The 25,536-nt window shown below is 52.1% G+C and overlaps 1 protein-coding gene across 1 annotated transcript in view; it reads right to left on the bottom strand.

Moving 5' to 3' along the window:
• Positions 1 to 25,536, bottom strand: part of E2F5 (E2F transcription factor 5) — a 1,167,696-nt gene that overhangs the window by 654,412 nt on the left and 487,748 nt on the right. Inside the window, exon 5 of the mRNA XM_069621289.1 lies at positions 16,138 to 16,202. Coding sequence (XP_069477390.1) covers positions 16,138 to 16,202 — 65 coding nt within the window. The remainder of the gene's footprint in view (positions 1 to 16,137; positions 16,203 to 25,536) is intronic.

Here is a 25,536-nt window from a genome sequence, read left to right as displayed (position 1 = left end):
ATGATATTACAATACCATAGAACGAGAATGGCTTTTAAGGCTAGGTGGCCAATGTTCCCAGACGAACCCCCACCACACCCGTGCCTGGTAGCCCTGTCAACCCGGTCGGGAACCAGTGTCTCGGGGCTATACATGGCTGTGCAGGCCAACACTCCAAACACTCCAACGGTAAATATGATAAAGTCCTCCTGGGAAACGGATCTGGGTGCTACCATAACTGGCTGAGCCTGGGAGAGGTACTGTGAATTGACCAAGAGGGTATCCATGAATGCGGGCCTTCGGCTGATCCAATTTAAGGTGTTGAACAAGTTGCACTACACCCCCCAAAAAATTGCGAAATTTACAAATAACTGTCCCGTTAGGTATCAGAAGTGTGGGGCGGATCAGGCCGACTCGATACACATGTACTGGAGCTGCCCTCACATATGTGTACTCTGGGGGGAGGTCGCAAATATCCTAGAGGAAGTGACCCAGATACCAGCAGACCTCACACCACAAAAATATCTTTTTGGGGATATTGGTAAACAGTCAGAGGTAATCAGAAGGTTCTTTAATATTGCATGCGCGGTGGCAAAAAAGTGCATTCTGCAAAAATGGAAGAGTGCACAGGCACCACAAGTGAGCCACTTTCTTAAGGAACTGATGTATGTTAATGAATGTGAGGAACACTATGTAATGTCACTCCCGAACTCATGTAAACCAAAGGACATTTGGGCCCCGTTTAGAGTATATCTATGCGAAGCGGACTTGGCCAGTAACAGCCCGGCAGGGACCAGCAATGTGTCTAATCTGTAACACTGCACACTATGTTATATAACTGAACTGACTGTCACGGTTATGGATATATACGAAATGGCATGTTGTTGCAATGTTGTGTACCACAATCATTAAATAAAGTTTTTAAAAAAATACAAAAATCTGAAAATTAGACTAACAGAACCAATAAAGACCTTGTACACAGATCCTATCAAAGCAGTTAGTGTCTCAAAGGTGGATTTAAGACTATGCATCACAAAATGTGGAATCTTTAGAAGTGCGCTCTGGGGACTGCGCATGCGCGAGCCGCGCATGAGGAGCTAAAAGGCATCAGCTCCCGGCGGCCGCGACAACATATCCTTAAAAAAAAGCCTGTAATCGCTTGAAAACGCCCGACCTCGGGCAACACAGAGGCAGCGCACCTATCCAGGCGGCGAACCCTGCAATCCGGGGTAGAATCGGACCCGGGAACATGAGAAACGCCCTGGAGTCCGTCGGCGTCATTCCTGCCTCCATTGCCGGAAGGACGTGAGCGGCTGCTCCGCCCCTCCCCCCTCGAGCGGCCGCGGCCTTGGCCCCCTGGGGAGCGAACCACCACCGGATCACGATCGGCGGGGGCACGCCTGCGGACTGCCGTCGGAATCCGAGGCGGCGACCAGAAGCGGCACCAGATTGCACGACAGCGGCTGGCGCCCCGCGCCTGCGGCCATCGCAACCTGATCCCCTGGCGGCTGGGAGCTGGCAGCACGGAGCGGCCCCTCGGAGGCACCAGAACAGGCTCCCCCCACCCCCGAGACAACTGAGGCTGGAAGCAGTGGGGAAGGAGTGAAGCCTGGGGACACCACAAGGTACGCGCAGCCCCCCCCGCCAACCCCGTGAACAACTGGCCAGTGTCCCGCGCCTCTCCAGTGTCCCCCGGCGGCGCGGCAGACACGCCTGCGGAGGAGCTGGCATACGGGGGCTGAGCGCGCTCCCCGTTGCCGGAGGGGTAAAAACACTTCCTGGACTGGGCCACACAAATTCCCCCCCCTCCCCCCATCAGCGAGGCGGAGGCACCTGGGGTGGAGTGACGGCGCAGGCAACGTACGGCCGCGCTCCCCCCAGCAGCAACAGCAGGATACGGGCAACCTCTCCCCCCCGAATCCGGCAAATTGCGGGACAGGGACCCGCATGAGGGAGGCGGCACACTCCAGAACAACAACAGTGAGGAGCAGCGGGGACTGAGGGCACACCCCCCTCCCCAATAGGCATCTACCCCCCCAAAAGCCTAGCGGACTGACCATCCTCGGGGCGTGACTGCGGAGGGAGCAGAGGCCCATACCGCCCCATTGGCATAAACCACTGGTCGTACACCCCACAAAGGGGGAATAACTCCTGGAGGGATCACGCACGGTGAACTACAGACAACCCCCCCCAGTAAACTCCAGACCCTCCATCGAGCACGCCAGAACAGGGGGCCGGCTCTCGGCAACCTACATAGCATCACCAGGGCTCAGGATCAAGGACAGAGGGGCAACAGATAGACGCCCGACAAGCCCACCCCAACTTGGCCTCCACGACAATCCCTGAGGGACATCCACGCGATCCACCCGGGCCTAAATTCACACACAAACTACTGCCCTGGACATGGGCAAAGACAAGGCCAAGCGGCAGACCCTGCAGAGTAAAATGGACCTCTACACTGTGGAGGCCCCCTCGCGACAGGAGACACATAGCCTGGTGGAACCAGGCAACAGGGAAGAAACTCAGGACCCCCAACTCTCCCTGAATGATGTAATGAAGGCAATTGGGACTCGAGAACGTCGCTGGAACTCAAAATAGGCGGGGTCTCCACGGAAGTATCTCTCCTACGCCAAGATCTCCGTAACTTATCGTCCAGGGTCGGAGAAGCGGAACAAAGAGTGTCGGACACAGAAGATAACGTCCGCCAGTTGGAGCAACAACTTGCCATAATTGCCCAAAAAGTCAACCAACTTGAATACCGAGCCGAAGACAGTGAGGGCAGGGCACGTCGCAATAACCTCAGGATCCTTGGGATCCCGGAAAAAGAGGAAGGCCCCAGTGTCGAACTTTTCCTAGAAGACTGGCTGACCCACATCTTCGCCCCCAGGAAACTGTCGAAATTCTTCTCTATCGAAAGAGCACACAGGGTACCCACCGGGCAACCTGCCCCAGGAGCCCCGCCCAGAACAATAATTGCACATCTCCTCAACTATCGGGACCGAGGCGCTATCCTGCAGATGGCACGGGCCTCCCGTCCGATCACATACAATGGCTACAAAGTGGGGTTCTACCCGGACTATACTAAAGAGGTCCAAAAGGCCCGCCAATCGTTTGATTCTGTCAAGAAGAAACTCCACTCCTTATCAATCAAGTTCGCTCTCTTCTTCCCAGCGATGCTCAAGGTCCACCATGAGGGCACAACCCACCTATTTCACAACCCCAAAGAAGCATGGGACTGGCTTGAAACGCAAACCCGACGCCTGCCCTCTGGACCGCCTGTTCGCAAACCCGGACCTGGGCAGAACTCACCACCCCACGCTCAGACAGTCTCGGAAACCGAATCGCCACAGCGCTCCCCCAAAAATACCACAGGGAACGGATGAGGCCTGGGCACCATAGAAATGAACTCGCCACGGGATACCATGGCAACTACATTATTGCGGCCACCACCGTCTAGGCACCGCAGTCCCAAGCGCAGTCCGGGTGATCCTGCAGTGGTTACCACCCGAGTTCGGATCTTCCCGAGGAAGTTGCAGTTCACCAAGTTATAAGTTTAAAGTTTAATGTTTGGGCGACAGGTGCTCCCAGTTGGGGGGGGAAGTACAGGGTGGGGGGAGTTTTGGGGACCTAAGGAAACGTATTCACGAGACAAAAAGGCTGGAAGCAGACGAATGTAGGCAGGGTAAACACGCACTCTCCTTGGTCGGGACCGTGGACGCGATGGTCTGCCGGTCATCAAGCATTTCAGTACGGAAAGGCCCCTGGAGGTCTCCCCTAAGAAGATACCGAGACACGCCCCCAAAAAAATGCAAATGCCACTCATCCTGCCAGACGCCCCACCAGAAGGTCTCACGCAGATAAGATGCACCCCAACAAGGTAACCATACTGTCCTGGAACGTTAACGGCCTCGGCTCCAGCATAAAGCGCAGGCTGGTACTCCAGTACCTGAACCGACATTCGCCGGACATTGCCCTCTTAAACGAAACACACTTGATAGGCACAAACACCAACTTCTTCAAAAGATCCAACTACTCGCACACTTAACATGCCGGATTCACGAAAGGTGCCAGGGGCACAATGATACTCATCCACAAGCGTGTCCCTCTCCAGGTTAGGAAGGCCAGGATAGACCCCCGGGGCCGCTATGTGGTGTTGCTAGCGGACATCTGGGGTGAGAAATGGGGCCTGGCAGCAGTTTATGCCCCCCCCACGCTGACGAAAGAACTGCTCTCCGAACTACAGTGTTTGCTCCTGGCAGAAGAAGCCGATACGTGGGTGATTGGAGGGGACTTTAATGAAGTTATGGACATCGCAGCCGATAGAACCCATAGGAGATCTGGAACACACCCCACCTCCACACCGCTCGCTGCATTCGCCGAGGCCATGGGACTAACGGACACATGGCGCTCACTTCATGGAGACGAGACAGGCTTTTCCTTCTATTCGGGTGTCCATAAATCGTTCTCCAGGATTGATTATGCTTTCGTCCCCCGCAACATAGACCACAGGCTTCTCGACGCTGAATTCCTCGCAAGGGGAATCTCAGACCACTCTCCGCTCCTTCTAACCATCAAAAACTCCTGCCGCCGCCCAGATCGTAATTGGCGCCTAAACACATATCATCTGCGTCTCCCGGAAATTGCTGAGGAGCTGGAAAAAAAGACTGTGGAATACTTTGAACTCAACGAGGGCTCCGTGGACTGCCCGATCTCGATCTGGGAGGCATACAAGACAGTCCTTCGGGGGGAGGCTATCTCAGCGGTCTCCGCCTACCAACAACGCCAAGTCCGGGAGGTCAGAAAAGCAGAAGCACGCGTCTTGGAGTGTGAACGACAAATCCTAATTCAAAGCACCCAAGAAGCAAAGGAAGCAATGCTCACGGAACAAGACGCCCTCAGTAATCTATCACTAGATAACGCACGGACTGCACACCAATTAGTCCGGAGCCAAATATATGAACGGGGCGACAAAGCTAACAAGACTCTGGCCTGGTTGGAGAGACGCGAACAAAGCAGGGGACACGTAAGGGCCATCAGATCTCAAGATGGAACACTGTTGACAGAGGACTCTGACATAGTGGAGGCATTCGCCGCCTACTACAAACATCTCTACTCCCCACCCACCGAGAACCCGTCAATTGAACCCTCACGATACCTCGACCGAATCGAGATCCCGATGCTCCCCCAGCACCAGTCGGATCTCCTGAATGCGGACATCACTGATACCGAGGTGCAAGAGGCGCTGGCGCAGCTCCAACCCGGGAAAACCCCGGGCCCCAATGGGTTCCCGACAGAGACATGGAGATACCTTGGTGGCATGCTAACAACCCACATGCACCGCATGTTCCTACGCAGCAGGGAACTAGGAGCACTCCCCCCCCAGACCTCAGGAAGGCATGCATAGTAGTTATACACAAGCCTGGGAAGCCTCCGGACGAATGCGCCTCCTACCGCCCAATATCCCTGATTAACGGCGAAGCAAAGGTCCTCGCCAGAACACTTGCTAACAGACTACTGCAGGTTATTGAGACCGTTGTCCACCCAGACCAATGCGGCTTCATGCCCAATAAATCAACCCGAATGAACTTACGCAGAGTCCAGTTGGCACTGTCCAGGGCAAAGGAAATACTAGCCCCACTCGCCCTCCTGGCGGTGGACTTTGAGAAAGCGTTTGACTCTGTGGGATGGGATGCCCTGTGGGAGATCATGGCTAGGATGAACCTGGGGCAGACATTTATATCATGGGTTAAACTTCTATATGCATCCCCGGAGGCCACGGTGAGGGTCAACGGCAGATCCTCAAAATCGTTCCCCTTGGGCCGGGGTACGAGACAGGGATGCCCGCTATCTCCACTCCTCTTCCTCCTGGCCATCGAACCGCTAGCAATTGAACTTAGAGCTAGCACCAACTGGACCGGTTTTGCTTGGCCAGGAGGGGGAGAAGATCGTCTCTCGCTCTATGCGGATGACCTGCTCATATACCTCAGCAACCCGAGCATCTCGTGCCCGGCTGTCTCCCTCATCCTCAGAGAATATCAGTGCTTTGCGGGCCTAAAGGTCAATGATGCCAAAACCATCTTCTTCCCGATTCAGGGTGGCGAGCCTGCGATCCCAGAGACCTGTCCATACCACGTCTCTATTAGGGAACTTAAATACCTCGGTATACGGCTTGATCCGACACTCGAAAGGTTCCTCCAACTTAACCTTCAACCAGTAATTGAGCGGTTTAATAGAGACACCCCCCACTGGCAATCACTCCCTCTGTCGCTAATGGGCCGCGCCGCACTATTCAAAATGATGACCCTCCCCAGACTGTTATATGTCCTCCAGAATGCTCCACTCCCCATCCCTCGAGAAACCTTCGCACTCATTGACAAGAACCTGCGCACACTGCTATGGGGTGGGAAACAATCCAGGATCGCCCTTGATACGCTCCAGAGATCAGTATGGGAGGGAGGCATCGGGTTACCCTGCATACGCACTTATTACCTGGCCACACAGATAGGGGTGGTGAATGATTGGATGCATGCAGACCACACACTACCGCACACCCGCATTGAACTGGAGACCATGGCCCCATTAACACCGCTGCAAATCCTCTATGCCACCCACGATCAACTCCCAGCGCTGCCCAAAATGACCCACCACATCCGGCGCGCCTGGCGGGACGCGCACAAGCTAATCGGCTGGAAAGGACAGCCAACATTGACACAACCCATATGGCACAACGCGCTCCTCCCGGAAATAGTGAAAATGGGCTCCTTTGATCACTGGCAAGCGAAGGGAATACACACACTAGCACATGTGATACAAGAGGGGCACATCCTGGGCTTTGAAACTATGCGAGAACAATTCGACCTTGCACCCATGGACCGGTTTCGGCATGCGCAACTGACCCACGCCATCCGCGCCCAATTCCCTGACATGACGATCATACCCCCCTGCTCTCCCATTGAGACCAATGTTCTCCCGCAGCGCATCTCCTCTAAGGTCATCTCCACCCTCTATCAGGCCCTTAACTCATTCGGGGCGGCACAGCTTGACGGGCTCAAAGCAAAGTGGGAAAGGGACGTAGGACCCCTGGAACCTGAAGATTGGGTGGAAGCACTAATGTTCCCCAGGGAAATTGGCATAGAATCCAAGCTCAGACTAATACAGTTGAGGATCCTCCATCGCTCATACCACTCACGCGCCGTAATGGCCAGATGGGGTGGAATAGAAGACGGGACTTGCATTCGATGCAAAAACGAACTCGCCACCTTCTACCATATGATATGGGACTGCCGGGTGATACAGGTCTTCTGGGTGGACTGTATTAACACAATCTCAGCCGCTCTGGCGACACCAATCCCTAGAGATCCCAAGATGATACTCTTGGGCATTGGGGGGGAAGTAGATCTATCTAAATATGAGAAACTGTTTCTGGCAATTGCGTTGGGGGCAAGCAAAATACTTATCGCAGCCAATTGGGGATCCGCCGACCCACTGAGTCTAAACCGCTGGAGTAACGAACTGGACAGGTGCGCAGCCACAGAGCGCCGGATTTATAACGCACGGTGCTGCCCCCGTAAATTTGGAAAAATATGGGGAAAATGGCTAGATCTCCACTGAGACCAGCGGGTGGGGGTACACTGGTAGTACTGTTGACACTGTTTGCCGGCCTCGACCTATTGACGTCCCGCGGCCCTTGACTCAGGGGGCTCATGATAGTTGTTATTATTGCCATGCTGTCTTCATCTTATGCATACCGATGATTCATGTCTCATCCATGTGTGTTCCTTTAAGTTGTGTTGTTTAAACTCAATAAACAGAGTTATAAAAAAAAAAAAAAAGAAGTGTGCTCTGTAAAAAAAAATTAAAAAAAAAAACCACACTTCAATAAAATAAATATGCAAAGAAAGTTGTGCAGCATTTCCAACTGTTTTCCTGGAAAGCTTGCACATCCTCAAAACTCGCGTTCCTTTATAACCGAAAACACGTGTTCATGCATTCAAAGTGCTTTAAATGGGGGGGCATGGCCAACTGTGAGATGCGGTAGACGTGCGCCTGAAGAGCTCCCGCTGGCGTGGCTAATATCCTGACCCGAACGCCTGCTTACCAGCACCTGCCGACAACCAGAATACACCCACCGGTGCAGGACGTCCTGGGGCACGCTTGTGTCCGAAATCAGCCCGCAACGCAACTGGGCTGAAAAACCAGGAGCGAGTGACGGCACCCAAGATGGCCGCCGGAATCATGGGCACAATTTGAATGGACATCGGAGCGGCACCGACACCAGCAGCCTGACTCCATCGAGCTGAGCCAAGGCACCAGAGGCGAGCGAGGACCCAGGAAAGGAGATTGCCACGGCGGACGGTGGCAGAGACCCAGGCAGCCCTCGCCAAAGAAGTGGCAGAGGAGGGGAGTGGAGGCGGTGACCAGCAGTAACCCGGACCGGCGGAGTCTGAGTCCCGGGCCCCCCATCCGGGCGCGAGGAGACAGGCGAGATCCGGCCAAGCACCGCAGCAGCGTCCCGTGAGCGGCGGAGTCTGCCCCCACCGGTGAGTGCCAGCGCCAGAGTCCCCCGCGCAGACATCGCACGCAGAGCTGGGCTTCCCCGCTCCAGGGCACACAACAACGAAAGGAGGACTCGAACGCACATCCTGATCCCAGCCCCTGACTGCTATGCCCACGGGCGCTGGAGGCACGTCCCACCCGTGGGCATATCGACCTCCAGGGGAACCAACAGGAGCCATCAGGAGCTCCCAGCCGCCCGTGTGCATCGCTAGTACTAGAGGCCACCGTAATATCAGGGCCCCTGACCCCCACATAAGGCAACCTCAACATTACTGGGAGGTCACTGAAAACTAGGGGCGAGCAAGGACAACGGAGGGGCTGTCACCCTCCAGTGGAACTACCGCCACCGAACCGAGCAGCAGACGGTCAGAACTCTCTACAACCCCCCCTGCCTCACTCAAGTGGACACTGGACTTCCAAAAGGGAAGCGGAGTGGGAATTCGACGCACACAACCCGGTTGGGTGCGTGAGGCCTCCCTGTGCAACCCATCAACGCCTGTAGAGCGGTCAGGCCACTGCAGCCGCAAACACGATTCTGGCACCAGGGCCTAGAGCCTACCATTGCTCGCCGCCCTGCAATAAAGGAAGCACTACTTTGTTAGATCTCTTCCCCCCTCCGCCACGGAACGAGGCGGCTTCCTAGCCCTGCCATAGTGCCTCCAACTGCATACCGAACTGGGCAATAAGCCTGGGCAGACAACCCCTCGAGCATCCCGACAAGGCTCTGGATACAAAAGCACGCCCGCAGGGCCTTGCGGCAAGCATGGGGAAGGACAAAACTAAGAGGCCCACTGTGCAGGATTGACCAGTATACGATCCTGCCATCACAATCCCTCGAACCTCAACTGTCGCCTTCTGAAGAGGTGGACCCTGCGCCCGTGCTCTCCCTGAGAGACGTCATGGCAGCGATAGCGGACTCCCGCTCATCAATTGAGCAGAAGATGGAAGGAATAAGCTTGGAGGTATCCCACCTCCGGCACGACTTGCAGAAGCTATCAGCACGAACTGGAGAGGCGGAACAGCGAATCTCCAACACGGAAGATGGGCTACACGCTGTGCAACAGCTCCAAGGAGTCTCAGCCAAACTCAATATCCTGGAGGCTAGAGTCGAAGAGGGAGAGGGTAGGTCCAGGCGCAATAACATTCGAATCCTTGGCATTCCCGAGAAAGCCAAAGGCCCTTGTATGGAGCTCTTCCTGGAACAGTGGCTGATGGACCGGTTAGACTAGAAATCCTTTTCTAAATTCTTTTCTATAGAAAGGGCACACCGAATGCCCACAGGCAGACCCATTCCCGGCGCTCCCCCACGAACGTGATAGCAAAGCTGTTAAACTATCGGGACCGCAATGCGCTGTTGCACCTTGCACGAACCAAAAGGCACAATCACCTTCAATAGCTCTAAGATAGCCTTCTTTCCAGACTACACGAGGGAGGTGCAGAGGGCGAGGCAATCCTTTGAAAAGCTTAAAAGACAACTTCAAGCGCTAGGAGTCAAATATGGCCTGCTCTTTCCTGCTCAATCGAAAATTTATCATAAAGGCACAACAGTCCATTTTAACGATCCTAAGGAAGCCTGGCGATGGGCGGAGCAGCACATTGAGGGGGACTGGTCGACGCCTCGAACCAACAGGAGCAGAAACCCCAGATCACCAGCGGACCAGCGTCCGATGCCGGATCAGCCACCCTCACCGAACCGGCCGGCGGAAGATGGGGACTGACCTCGGTTGGTTCCCCAACGAAGAACCAGATCCCACGGGCAGGTGCGGAACTGAAACTGTGGAATGTACCGAGCTATGCCAAAGAGGCTTTCGTAAGGTGTTTACACCTTTTATAATGCGGCTAGCGGAGGCGTACCGCCATCGCACTTGGGGAAAAGCTACAGCCCCCACCCCCAATTTCTTTAGTTTAATTTGATCAAGGGTCTGTTAAGTTGACACCCTACCTCTTTTGAGTGTCAGCGATGTTGGGGCTACAGGTACTTTGTGTTGGGGTGGAGTATGGGGAGGGGGAGGGAAGGGAAAGTTGTGAAGAGATTTTTTGTTACCCCGGGAGCAGCGCACCCTTGCAAGCTCCAGTGTTTGTTATGGTTCATGGCAAGACGAGGCCGCAGTTTGTCCATACAGCAAAACAATCACCACTTAAGGCATGCACCACAATACATCACCATAAACGCGGACACCTTCCCCGTAAGATCCCCCGCCCAACCCTCTAACTAAATTACTAGATGGTACCCATACAATCCCAGTCGACTCCGACTGAACGCCTAAAATCCCTCAAGGTGCTCACATGGAATGTAAACTGGATGGGTTCTGCGATTAAAAGGCGCCCGATTAAGCAAGTACTCAGCAGACAGTCCCTCGACGTGGCCCTGCCATCTGAAACGCACCTAGCGGGATTGAATTGCTCCCTCTTCCAACGCACCAATTATAGGGCTGCCTTCCATGCGGGATACACAATGGGATCTAGGGGTACTCATTCTCATACATAAACGCATCCCTTTCGCCCTCCAAGGCTTGGAACAGGACCCCCGGGGTCGCTACGTGCTAATCCTGGGAATGCTGTGGGACGAGAGGGTCGCTTTTGTCTCTATATACTCCCCGCCTGGACTGGGGCAGGAGTTGTTAGATGATCTGACTGCCCTCATAGGCAAACACCAACCGGATAAGTGGTTTCTGGGGGGTGACTTTAATGAGGTCATGTGCAACACCACTGACCGTACCCATCTCAGACAGCGCAACCCGGACACTCCCACGAGGCTATTTAACTTTGCATCTGCTTTGGGTCTTTGTGACATGTGGCGAGAGTTGCACCCGGATACTAGGGGGTACTCCTTTCATTCCGGAGCCCACGGCTCCCTATCTAGGATCGACTACCTCTTTCTCCCGCACACAGATCTTTTCAGAGCACTGTCAGCTGACCTACTCCCCCGGGGCGTCTCGGACCACTGACCCCTACTTGCGGAAATCCGCATACAGGGCGCGTCACCCCCTAGAACGTGGAGACTAAACAATTACTACCTGGGTTTCCCTGAGCTCGTGGACCACCTTGCTGAAGTCTCCACCGAGTACTTCGAGCTTAACGACAATGCAGAAGACGACCCGGTAGTGGTTTGGGAAGCCTATAAGGCCGTCTTGCGAGGCGCACTAATCTCCTGGGTGGTGAACAAACGGAAGGAGAGACTCCAAGACATAGCGAAGGCGGAGGGAGAACTGACCCAAAGGGAGAACAAACACATCCTTGCCCCAACCCCTCAGACCCAACTGTCCCTCAAACGAGCCACCGAGCACCTCCGAAACGTATTACTAGACAATGCTAAACAAGTCCACTGGGACTCCAGAGCAAGAATTTACGAACATGGGGACAAGGCCGGCTGAATGGTAGCTTGGTTGGAAAGAAGAGTTGAGGGACAACGCTGTGTCTGGGAGATTATCACCCCACAGGGTGATAGGTGCCAGTCGGACGCAGAGATAGCGGAGGGCTTTGCCCAATTCTATGAGGCACTATACCAGGCCCCAACCTAGACGCTGGACCCAACCCTCCTAAATGACATACTACTCCCAACTCTGTCAGCACAGCAGAGGGCAAGTCTGGACTCTGATCTTTCGGAGGCCGAGGTAGCCGAAGCACTAGCACACTTGCAGACCGGGAAAACGCCCGACCACAACGGGTTCCCAGTCGAAACCTGGCAGAAGCTGGGCGGGGACACCATAACGCCCTCCCTCCATAAAATGTTAATGAGCGCCCGGTAACAAGGCACCCTCCCGCCGGACCTGTGTAAGGCTACCATCATGGTTATCCCTAAACCTGACAAGCCCCAGGAAAAATGTGCCTCCTACAGGCCAATCTCGTTAATCAACGGTGAAGCCAAGGTCCTTGCTAAGCTCCTAGCCAACAGGCTACAACCAGTTGCTGACACTCTGATATACCCAGACCAGTGTGGCTTTATGCCACACAAGTCAACCCGCATGAATCTGCGTCGGCTCCACTTGGCACTAGAACGGGCTCCTATCATTGCCAGCCCGCTTGCCCTTCTGGCAATCGACTTTGAGAAGGCCTTCGACTCGGTCCGATGGGATAGCCTTTGGGAGATTATGGAACGTATGGGGTTTGGTGAAGGGTTCCTGGGATGGGTGAAGCTGCTGTATACGAACATCCAGGCGGAAGTCAGGGTGGACCTCTCGATCCTTCCACTTGGGCAGGGGCACGCGACAGGGGTGTCCCCTATCCCCCCTTCTCTTCGCTCTCGCGATTGAGCCGCTCCGCCAGAGTACATCCTGGATGGGATTTAGATGCCCAGAGGGACATGAAGATCGAATCTCCCTATATGCGGATGACCTCCTGGTATATCTGGGAACACTCGCCCGGACTTGCCCCATAGTGACTCAGATGCTCGTCCAGTACGGGGAATTTAGTGGCCTAAGGATCAACTGGAAGAAATCCATTTTCTTGCCGGTGAAGGGAGGAGGACAGACTAACCCACGGGAATGCCCATACCATACAGAGTAACTTGGCTTCTGATACCTTGGGATCTGGATAACAAATCTTACCAGCTATACCACACACAATCTCCAACCAATCATTGACCGGTTCTCCAATGACGTCCACCACTGGAAGCTTCTCCCCCTGACCCTCATGGGCAGAGCCGAACTTTTTAAAACAGTGGCCCTTCCGCGATTCCTCTATACGTCCTTCAGAACGCCCCATTGCACATCCCAAAATCTGAATTCGACCGGGTGGAGACCCGTCTCAGGGAGCGTCTATGGGGTGGAGGTCAACCACGTATTGCCCTGACTACACTTCAGAGGTCGGTCTGGGAGGATGGGATAGGAGTGCCCCGCCTTCAGACCTATTACTGGGCCTCACAACTTGTGGTGGTCAATGACCTACTGCATGGGGACCGGGAATTACCCCATATTAGAGCCGACATGGGGGCCCTGCATGACACCGATCCACTACACTTATTGTATCAATCCCCCCCCCCCCCCGAGACCCTCCCCGCCAACAACGAAGGCACATATCACCACCAATTGGAGAAACGTACACACGTTTGTGGGGTGGGGGAGCAAAACGGCGGCGCAACCCCTATGGCAAAAGGCCAACCTGAGGGAAATTGTGAAATTTGAGCCATGGCCAGGCTGGGTGAGGGCTGGGATTCTGAAAGTGGGGGATGTCTTAAAAGACCGGAATCTGGCCTCGTTTGAGGACCTGCAGTGCAAATTTCAACTCCCAGACACCGAGAGGTATCACCACATGCAAATGTCCCATGCCCCGAGAATCCACATACCGACAGATGACAATATCCCGGATTACACACCTATAGAACGCAACATATTGCCTGAATATATCCCCACCAAATGCACATCCATCCTATTTAATGCCATCACATCCTTTGCTACTCCTGAATTGAGCAGTTTAAAGGCCAATTGGGAAAGGGATGTAGGGGATATCGACCCAGAGGACTGGATCCGGGTACTAATGCACCGCCGGGAGGCGGCCATCTCCTCTAGACTCAGACTGGTGCAACTCAAAATACTGCACAGAGTGTACTACCCTAGAACTGCACTGTTTGGTTGCAAAAGGGCAACAAACCGGAACTGTCTCAGATGTGGGGATGAGGAGGGAACCTTCTTTCACATACTGTGGTCATGCCCCCGCATCCGAATCTTCTGGGATGCCTGCTGCCAGGAACTGGCCAGGGTACTCTAGCACGATAGAACTGGACCCGAAGGTCCTAATCCTGGGTGCACCGGGAGATAGCGATTTCAACAAATGGGAAGAAATGATACTGCACATGGCAGCCGCCCTGATGAAGTGCAACATAGCACAAAAATGGGGAGTCCTGGAACCTCCGACGCTGGAGCAATGGGCACTGGACATGGACACATGTGCTATGATCGAACGACGGATATACAACGCAAGAGGCTGTCCCAACAAAGCTTCTAAAATATGGGGGAAGTGGGAGGAGGGAGAACCCTGATGTATACGGACACTGGTGATTTAACTCTGTACACATGCAAAATGGGTCACGGTCGGGATCTACGTGAACGGTGATACAAGATCTAATACTACTGTATGACTGGTCGAGCCGGCCTCAATTGCTCTAGCTGCCTTTTTTCCTTTTGTTTTTGGTTGTTTTGTTCATGTTATAACTATTTAATAAAAAATGTTTTATTAAAAAAAAAGTGCTTTAAATGAGACGCTTTAGTGACTGCTGTAATCCTGAAATATAACAATCAGGTAGTCGAATGTTTAGAATTCTTTGTTCCATTAGCACCCAGTGGGGGGTATTTTGATGGTGACAGCCTCCCAGCCCATCAGGAGGCTCAGAACGGACTCATTACCTCTTGGTAAAGCCCCCGCTCCGAGCCGCCTCCTTGGAAGCAGGACACCATTTTTCCTGCCAAGCATCAGGTAAGTACACATCTATGCTCCTTTTCCCCTCCTTCCCCCCCACGCACCCAATTTCCACATCGCACACCCACCCCCACCCCACTTACCTGGCACTCCCTTCTCCCTCGATGGCACTGGAAACACTTCAGTGCCTCTTTGTTGGGGCAATGGCCACCACGGAAAGGGAGAAGTTACTATGTGTAGTTCCATTCTCCCTACTCCATGGTGGCCACCCTGGTTTGTAGTTTTTATTCAAGTTGAGAAACTTAAAACACGCCATTTCACAACTTATATTAGAATCCTGGTACAACATGCTAGGATCCTAATAGCAATAAACCCTTCCAGACAGGGGCTTTACTGGGCAGGTAATGCCCGGGCTAACGTTAAAGCCCCCGCTTCGCTCTGCCTTCTAACTGGCCTCGGCATTACCTGGCCAGTAAAGCGCCTGCCCGTCGGGTGTATAACTCAATTAAAGGCAGATGGAGGTCCCAGAGTTGATGGCATTGAGGCATTAAGAAAGATTATCCTGTGGTGCCCAGTTACACTAATGAAAAGTTAAATACGTTTTAATAATTCTCCAGTGTTGTGGATTCCGTTACAATTTGTCTCGCATATTTAAGTCTGTGTAAATGAATTTTCAGATTGCACCAGAAGATATTATCTGCACCAATATAGAAAGTATAAGGCCAAACCCAAAGTTTAAGAGGGATTTAAAATGATTTTCTACAACACCAGTTTGGGAACATCCACAATCGCCCAACATGAATTATTGGGGAACCTTTGCCTAACTTTAAAGTCAAGTCACATTGTGCTATACAGATGAGAGCCCTTGAGCAGTGAAGGTACAGATGAAGAGACAAACACAATTAAGTGAGGCATAATTCAGATCACATTAAATGCATTACACATTCACTGCATGCAGCTATTTTAGCATCTTTCTATGATAGGATGCTCCAGGGAATATATTTTGGGCTCTGGGAATGAAATGAACGCTGGTGATCTCAAATTACCATATCTCCATAAACTGGATTTACTTAATTTGAAGTCGAAATAAGCATTTTAAGATGCTTTAAAGAATGAACATTTCTGGATTTTGTGTGCAACAAAGTAAAAATAACGCGCCTTGAAACACTTGTGTATGGGCGCGTTATAAATGCCATACTATATTCTATATCAGCTGTCAGAAATAATGCTTTGCAATCTTTTACATACCATTTCTGGGATTGGGACCTCCAATTGTGTACCAGAAGGTGCCTGAATTGCTAGAAGTGTATCTCCTGGTAAACAGATCAAACACGTGATTTAAAGTTTTATAAGTAAATACAGCATTTTGTTCAACATGCATCCTTAGCACGGGAAACATATTTAACATCTCACATTTGAATATCCATTTCAATTTCATCATTTCCTAAAACATCATCCATAAAATCCATCACTGATTTGCACAGCGATTTCTGATTTATGCTGATAAGATTACACATCGGCGGCACTCCTATTTAAAACAAAATCTAGAAATGTAGTCAAAAGATTTGTGCGTTTGCCTAGAAAGCAGCCATGATCAGGTGTTCTAATGTTTCACTTGTATACTCCCTTTTACAGTCCCTGCAGGAGCTTACAACATCCGTATCCTCTGCTTTAATATGTAGATTTCACGAGTAGGGGTACGATTCAACCTGAACCTCAAGAAATTAACTCTCCAATTTATATAAGTCGATTTTCTGAGATAAGTTGACAAGCCAGGGCCCTTCTGTCAAATGCGAAAATCAGAACGTATACTTCATAATAGAGTCTAGTATTAATCCAGTCCCTTTGTTGCATCTTTTTCACAGACCTCGAGATTTCCTAATAGAATCTGCAATTTCGCCAACCCATTTATTTAATGCAGAGCACGTCTGTTTTTACATTACATTATATCGTTTGGTTAAGGGGGTGGGGCGGCGAGGGGGTGGCCGGCAGTTATGAGTGAGGACTGTAATGCGTCACCCCCCCCTGGGAGCATGGCTTCTCCCAGGGCTCGTGCTGTCAGTGACCATGTGACCTAAATATTAAAAGGAATGAGCGGCTTCCCGCTCATTAGTCTTCAGAGTAACGAACCATGGTGTGCTGTGTCTTTATTGTGCAGCACCAGGCTGGTGCTGCGTAGATGACGGAGGGCCTGGCCAGCATGGTCCTCGACCATGACAGTGCCCCTGCAGGGCAACGCCGTCCCCCATGGCTGTCTGCCATACAGATAGAGTCTCTGCACGGCAACTCTATCCAGGAGGCCGGTGCCCCTGCTGGGCAACGCCAGTGTCATCTGCTTGTGGAGACCAGGGTGCCCACAGGCCATGGAGGAGCCCGTGTGCTCACGGGCTGACTGGGTGCCCCGAGTCCAGAGCGGTCTGGGTGCCCCCAGCCGTGATGTCATGTCGGATGATGCCGACATAAGCAGGGTGATCCCTGACTGGATTCAGACTGCGTGATCACAGTCCCTGTGCCTACTGGGTGTCCCCAGTCTTGGTTCGCCTGGCCTCGACGTGCCACTGTTGAGCTCCCGATGGATGCTCATTCACATGTGCTTTCCGTGGTTGTAAGTGCTGGCTTCTGAGATGATCAAAAGTGCCTGAGGGCCCCGGTGGAACATATTGGAGAGAGTGATTAAGCAAACAAAAGGGATACAGGACGTTGGCCAGCGCAGGTGGAGCTCGGAGCGACAAGACTGTGTTGGGTTCTAGGTCCGACTACAAATGACTGACAACTTCAAGTGAACTGTAAACTCTGTACTTGGTTTGGGCTTATTAAATACAGTTCTTAAGGCCAGGTAAGTCATGGGGAATATAGGACACCCACCGGCATCCTCTCTCAGGGCTTACATCCTTACAACTGACAACCCTGGAACACTCACTCATGGGTAAACATTCTCTGCTCTGCCTTCCATCTCAACATTCCACTCACTTGCACCAGATGCTGACAGGGCTAATCATAACAGACTGCCGAAAACAAAGCTGCGACCAGAGCGGAGACACTGGTACCCCAGTGAGAAAGGGAAGCACCACGGGCGACCTAGGCTGGCACTTGAGGTGTGGTCGCTATAAAAAAAATAGAGCACTGTGACTGAGCGGGGAAGGCGCAGATGTAGACCTTGGCAGGCAGCTGCTGATCCACCCGAGCACACCCGTAGTGCACACAGACTGAGGCGAAGCCCGGTAAGGAGAAGGGACCTTTTGTAGCAGCGGGAGGCCAGGACCGTTCTAGGCACGGCCAGGAGTGTGGGAGGTGACACGCGTGGAGGCATATCACAAGAGATCCAGGGGGTGAAGGATCAAGATATAAATGATACAGGCAAAGACTCTGGAAGGCAGAGGCGCAAGGAGTCATGGGTGCATATGACATAGAAAGCAAAGAGAGCTTGACCTGTACATTGCAGCGAGAGAAGGTGGAAGGCAGCCATAGGCATTGGAGCCAAAATAGAGTAGCTGCACGCACAAGGGACACAAACACGAGGTGACATTGGCGCTGCAGGGCTCAAAGGTGCTTGGTGCCAGGGACCATCAGAGGGGATCACGGATGGGAGGGAACCACTACCCGATTGGGTCCCAATCAGTTGCAGGGGCAAAACAAATACAAATGGAAGCCTTCCCCACGCAAGAAAGATGTGTATTTATACGACATGCATTGCTTACCGTAAAAGCATTTCTGATGATTGTATCTGCTTAGATTCACATGCTGTGCATATGGTCCGACATCCAGTGGTAACCGCGGAGTATTGCATCTTGTCTTTCGGGGACCGAAAGGAGACGTCGGCGTAGGCGTGTCTGAAACACTATCCCTATCGTGACGTGTGTAGTACCCAAAATCCCTCACGCGCCGAGGTCCCTCCGATTGTATTTTTTCTGCCATTAGGGAGCCCAAGGCTATAGTGAGTGAGTACATGAAGAGAGAATGTAGTAAGAAGTCTATGTTCCTTCCACCCCGAGCGGGGAGGCTGGGAGGGCGCATGTGAATCTAAGCAGGTACAATCATCAGAAATGCTTTTACGGTAAGTAATGCATGTCTTCTGATGCTTGTTAATCTGCTTAGAATCACATGCTGTGCATAGACTAGCAAGCAGTACCCAGAGTTGGAGGTGGGTTGTGAGAAGGAACAGTAGAACAAATATGTCTTAGTACTGCTTGTCCCACCTGAGAATCCGACCTATAATGAGTGTCTAGGCAATAGTGTTTTGTAAAAGTGTGTACAGAACTCCAGGTTGCCGCTTTGCAGATGGACTCTAGGGGAACATTTGCAATGAATGCTATGGATGCCCCAGTGCCTCGAGTAGAATGTGCTCTAGGCTTGAAGGGCAGTTCTCTCTTTGCAAGAGTGTAACATAGTGTGATGCATTTGACAATCCACCTTGAAATTGATGATTTAGAGACAGGGTCCCCTTCTCTACCAGCTGCCACTGAAACAAAGATTTGTTTAGTTTTCCTCAGTGGTTTAGTTCTATCCATGTAGAACATGACTGCCCTGCGCACATCTAGTGAGTGAAGGCTTCTTTCGGCCATGTTAGTAGGTCTCTGGAAGAACGTGGGTAGCTCGATTGACTGGTTCACATGGAACTTCAAAATAAATTTCGGCGCAAATCTGGGATGTGTGCGTAGAACTACCTCATCTTTGTGGACTGTAACAAAGGGGTCCAAAAGCGAGAGGGCCTGTAGTTCGCTAACTCTTCTGATAGAAGTGATAGCTACTAGAAAGGCTGTCTTGTAAGTCAGGTCTTTCAGACTAGCTTTATGCATAGGCTCAAAAAGGGGTCCCATGAGCCTAGTTAAAACCACATTTAGATCCCACCCAGGGGCTGGGTGAGTGATTGGGGGATACATTCTTTTAACCCCTTCCATAAAGGCTTTAATCACAGGTATTTTCCACCACAACACCTTCTGCTGTGACGTGGACTAGGCTGACAACACTGCTAGGTGAACCTTGAAGACTAACCCAGAGTCCAACAGATGGGTTAGATATAACACAATGTGTGAAGGCAAGCAATCGGTGGGATTGACGCCTTTGGAACTGCACCAGATGACAAAACATTTCCATTTGCTGGCATAGCAATAACGTGTGTTAGGCTTTCTTGCCTCCCTCAGTATGTCCATGCATCTTTGAGGGAGTTGCCGATGTCCAAACTCTATGACCTCAGGAGCCAGGCTGCTAAGTTCAGAGTTTGTGGGCATGGGTGCAGAGTCTCCCCCCTGTCCTGAGACAACATGTTGTACGGGCAGGGCAGCTTGACTGGTGGGGAGAGGGACATTTCCATCAGGTGCGCGAACCAAGGTTGGCGGGCCCACATGGGAGCAACCAGAATCATGGTGACTGGTTCCTGGTGCATCTTGTGTACTATCTTGTTCAGAAGGGGAGTCGGGGGGGGAAAAGCGTAGACAAATTTCCCCGACCAAATTATCCAGAGACCGTTCCCCTTGGATCGGTTCTGGGGGTACCTGGAGGCGTAATCTTGGCATTGGGCGTTCTCCTGAGTAGCGAACAGGTCGATCTCTGGAAACCCCCATTCTGCGAAGACGTTGGATACAATGTCTTCGTGCAGTCGCCATTCGTACTCTTCTGGCAGAGGAAAATCTCTGCTGAGTACGTCTGCCAGAAGATTGAGTTCCCCTGGAACATGTTGGATGTTTGAGAGCCCATAGCCAGATGTTTTGGGACAGCTTGGATAGCCCTGGAGAGTGAGTGCCCTCCTGTTTGTTCAGGTAATACATTGCTGTTGTGCTGTCGGTTAGGACCAGCACTGTCTTCTCTTGCAGTTGCTCCTGAAAGGCTTTCAATGCTTTGAACACTGCTAGTAGGTCCAGTAGGTTTATATGGTTGGACGCCACCTGAGGGGACCACACTCTGTGCGCTGTCTGTTGAAGCAGGTGAGCCCCCCCACCCCATGAGAGATGCGTCTGTCGTGAGAGTGGCTTCCACTGCAGGGGTGGTGAAGGTTTTCCCCTTCAAGAGGTTCTCCCTCGACCACCACTGCAGAGAGAGAACGAGGGCTGGCGAGACAACTAACAGATCTTCCCATTGTCCGCTGGCCTGACACCACTGGCTGTTGAGCCACTCTTGCATGGGAGGCATGTGCAGCCGCGCATGGGGAACCAAGTATATGTACGACGCCATCATCCCAAGCAAACGCATAGCTTTGCGTACCGTCACCTCTCGACTGGCTAGATACCGAGGAACCTGAGAGAGCATGTTCTGAACCCTCTCGCTGGAAGGGAAGACTAGATCGTCACCCATACGAATTAGAGCCCCCAGGAACTGTTTTACTTGGCTGGGGACTAAGCTGGATTTCTTTTCGTTGATAGAAAATCCCAGGCTGAACAGTAGGTCTACTGTTTTTTGGGTGTTCGAAAAACAAATGTCGAACAAGTCCCCCGTGATGAGCCAATCGTCGAGGTAAGGGTAAACTGGAACTGAAAGTCTGCGCAGGTGTGCTGCTGCCACTGCCAGGACCTTGGTAAACACCCTTGGCGCCAAGGCTATGCCGAAGGGGAGTACCTTGAACTGGTAGCGTTTGTCCTGAATCACGAACCTTAGGAATTTTCTGTGCACTGGCAGCATTGAAATATGAAAGTATGCATCGTTCATATCCAATGTTGTCATGAAGTCCCCCTGTTTTAGCAATGGGATCACCTCTTGCAGTGTTATCATGCAAAACTTCTGGGGCTTTATGAACTTGTTCTCTGGGCGTAGGTCTAGAACAGGACGCATGGTGAGATCCTTTTTGGGTACAAGGAAGTACACTGGATAGACACCCTTGTTTACCTGAAGAATCGGGACGGCTTCTATGGCGTCCTTTCCCAGCACCGCTTCCACCTCTAGGATCGGGATCTGCAGATGTTCCGGTGAAAGGAGTCAATGTTTCGGTGGTCTGAACTGTGGAGGTCGGGCGAATTCCATGCAGTAATTGTGGGCGACCGTCTTTAAGAGCCACTGGTCTGAAGTTATCCCCTCCCATGCCTTGAGAAAAGATGTTAATCGCCCCCCGAGCGGGGAGACATGGGAGGGGACCTGGACTTGGTGGTCATTTCTGACCCGAAGTTGACGCTCCTCTGGAATTGCAGCCTCTGGCTCTATTCTTTCCGCACATCTGACTCCTCCGGGGGTAGTAAGTGGGGCTTGCAGCCGGTTGACTTGAGTTGAAGTTGCCCGTGCCGAAATTGTTTTGAGCGGCGCAGGCTTGTCCTCGAAAGGACCGCCGAGAATTACTGCCCCTCTGTGAAGAGGGTTTCTGGGAAATTTGGTGCAGCGACTTAATAGTCTTGTGCTCCTTCTTGGCTGTCTCCAACTCATCGTCTACTGTCTTCCCGAAGAGGTTGGCCTCTTCGATGGGTTTGTTGATAATGGATGCCTGGGTGCCAGGCCTGAAGCCCGACGTGCGCAGCCACGCGTGCCTGTTTAGTAGAGTACCCTGTGCGAGAGACCTGCCTGCTGTCTCTGCGGTGTGCAGGGTATTCTTTACCACATTCCGATTGACAAGTTTGCCCTCCGAGACAATGGCGAGAAGCTTGGCTCTGGTTGATTCCGGAACCTCTTGAAGGCCTTCCTGCAGTAGGTTCCATTGGGCGTCGACGTAGCTTGCTAGTAACGTCGTGTTATTGGCAAGCCGGACGGTATAGGCCGACACAACCAGTTTGCCTAAGGCATACAACCTTTTGGACTCCTTGTCCGGTGGTGACTCCCCGTGGCAAGGGGAACCCCTGCTCTCTTGCGAGTGTTGGTCACCACCAGCGAGTCTGAGATTGCGTGTCCTTTGATATAAAGCGGGTCGGTGGGGGAGGGTCAGAAAAGTTTTGACACTTAGGTTCACAGCCCTAGTCTGAGCGGGTGTGAGTAAGGAAGGGGCCAGCCGTCTCTTTACAGAGCTCAAGAGAGGGATAGACTGGCTTGCCGGAGGCTTTTCATTAATAATGTCCTCCGCGAAATCTTGTTCGGGCAAGGCTTCAAGCATGGCAATTTTAAAGAATTCCGCTGCTTTTTTCAACATATTGTTGAAAGTCATTTGATCATCCGCCGGGGAAGCTTGTCGAATCGGGGTCGATGGGGGGAAGAGTCGAGGCAAACGATATCAGAGTTGTGATCGTCCTGCTGGGTGTCCTCCCAGTTGTCCGTTGCTCCTTGATCTTCCCCATAGTTGTCCAGAAAAGAGGACTCCTCTTCTTCTGTATAAATGTCTCTATACGTGTCCATCTGGACATCTTCTTGTTAGTCAACTTGGTGATGGACATCTAGGTGTTGGACATCTTGTGTTTGAGGGTTAGGGTCTACCCGAGCTTTTTTCGGCAGAGGTTGATCAGAAACCCTGAAAAACTGCCCCAGCCGATCCATACACCTCTCGAATTGTTCCGTGGTCCACTTGGATGACCCAAATGGGCCTAGCTGAGTAGGAACCGTGTTCTCCGCCCTAAGGCGTTGAGAGGATCTCCTCAGGGTGCTTGAGAGGGGTACCTGGCTTTCTTCGTAAGAGTCTTTGGGATCATCTTCCAAATCCGTGGAACATTTTTCGGCGGATTGGCCCATAACTGTGGGCGGAACCGGAACTAGGCCCACCGCTGTAGTAATCCTATTGATGCTCTTACGGATCGTCACCAAATCCTTCGGGAGTCAACGCTTCCGATGATGTGTCGGCAGTGAAAATGTCTTCCGTGGCTCCAGAAGGGCCAGTGGATGGCTTCTCGGGTAGAGGCCTACTCGCAGTTTTCGGGCCTGTGCGGGCCTTAGAAACCGTCGAAGTTTCTTGTACGGAAACTTCGGCGCATGTAATTTGGGGAGTAGCGCCCTTGTTATGTTTGCTATGCCCAGTCATGCGCTGCTGCGGATGCGGGGAAGGCTTTGGATCAGACTGATCCGTGGGCACCGCCGAAGTTTCCGGCGGACCCGTTGGTGCTTTCGCCTTCTTCGACGAAGTCATCGAGGAGGGCGCTTGGGTTGTGTGCTTTGTGCGGTGCGATTGTACGCCCCTGTCACCGGGTGTGGTCCCTGTAGCAAGACCGGAGTCGAGCCTGGAAGGGTCGGGGACGGGCGTGACGGCCTTAGAATAGTCTGCCTCAAGGTCTAGAACGTCTGTGTTGGACGTTTGGTCATCCGATGTACCCCCGTCACTTTCGGCTGGTGTCGCGGCAGGGGAGGGAGGCACCACACGTGACATTCCGTACGCGGCCCACCGCTTCAACCGGCGGTCCTTAAGGGTTTTAGGTTTAAGGAATTTACACGCCAAACACCGCTTTTCGTCGTGCTGTAGGGGGAGACAAGCGTTACACGACGTGTTGCTCGTCTTTCCACGGATATCGGACCCTACACACAGGGCAGAATCTAAATGGAGTCCTTTCCAAAGCAGAAGGGAAGGGTGACCAGACCAAAAAGTAAAGCCGTGGAAAAGAGGAAAGACATAACAGTATGGCAAACCCCGAGCCCACTCTCCCTACTGTGTAGGCTGGACAGAAGGCCCGACCACATGGAAGTCCGAACGCCGGATCTTAGGCGCCGGAACCCACAGCCGTAGACGATTCCCCCGTATTCTTCATCGAAGATGTTCTTGATGGGTGAAGTGACTTAACGGGGAATAAAACCGACAATTCGGTAAGATAAACAATGTCTCATGAAGAGCTCCGCTATAGGGCGACCATTTATCTGGGCGGAAAAAAAACAATCTGAGGGACCTCGGCAAGTGAGGGATTTTGGGTACTACACACGTCACGATAGGGATAGTGTTTCAGACACGCCTATGCCGACGTCCCCTTTCGGTCCCCGAAAGACAAGATGCAATACTCAGCGGTAACCACTGGATGTCGGACCATATGCACAGCATGTGATTCTAAGCATATTAACAAGCATCAGAAAAATGTTTATATAGCACCTGCCCAGTCAGGGGCAGATGGACAAATCCTGCAGGCCATAACAGATATGAGGACCTCTATGGAAATGAGGATGGATGAGGTGAGAATAGATGAGGCCATACTGAGGCAGAATGTACATTCTGTGGCAGAGAGGGTGGGTGCAGCGAAGACAGAAGTGAAGGATGTGACGAGTGCCACTAGAGAGCTGCCTATATTAGTTCAAGATCTAACTGTGAAGGTGCATCCACTAGAAGGCAGGGCCGAAGACAGAGGGGAAGAGCAACATTAACATTTTAGGATTACCGGAAGGAGAGGAAGGGGTACGTTTCTTACCTGTAACTCCATGTCTCCAGCATTGGAGCAGCATATTCTCAACATAGGTGGTAGGATCTCTTCCTTCTCCAGCATTGGATCTTTCATAGATTCACATGGTATGAACAATTCCCAGTCGGGCTGGGAATCCTCGGCTAACTTTACCATAGTAAATATAGAAAAACTTGTAGGTGTTTGTTATGAATCTCCCTCCTTTTGGGTGCTTTTTGGTGTCCACCAATGGGATGCCGAGTATGTAGCTCCTCCCCTTCAGACTTCATTCAGATTCTACCCAGTACATGCTGGATTCTGAGTAGCTGAAGCAGGTTTTTTACCATATGGGATGGCCAAAGGGCACATGTGTATATGAAAGATACCAACGATGGAGAAATGGAGTTAGAGGTAAGAAACATACCCCTTCTCCAGAATTGGATCTTTCATAGATTCA

Source organism: Ambystoma mexicanum, chromosome 5q, assembly GCF_040938575.1.
Source record: "Ambystoma mexicanum isolate Mex_15411 chromosome 5q, UKY_AmexF1_1, whole genome shotgun sequence".
NCBI lineage: Eukaryota > Metazoa > Chordata > Amphibia > Caudata > Ambystomatidae > Ambystoma > Ambystoma mexicanum.
This window is presented reverse-complemented; position numbering and strand designations above follow the sequence as displayed.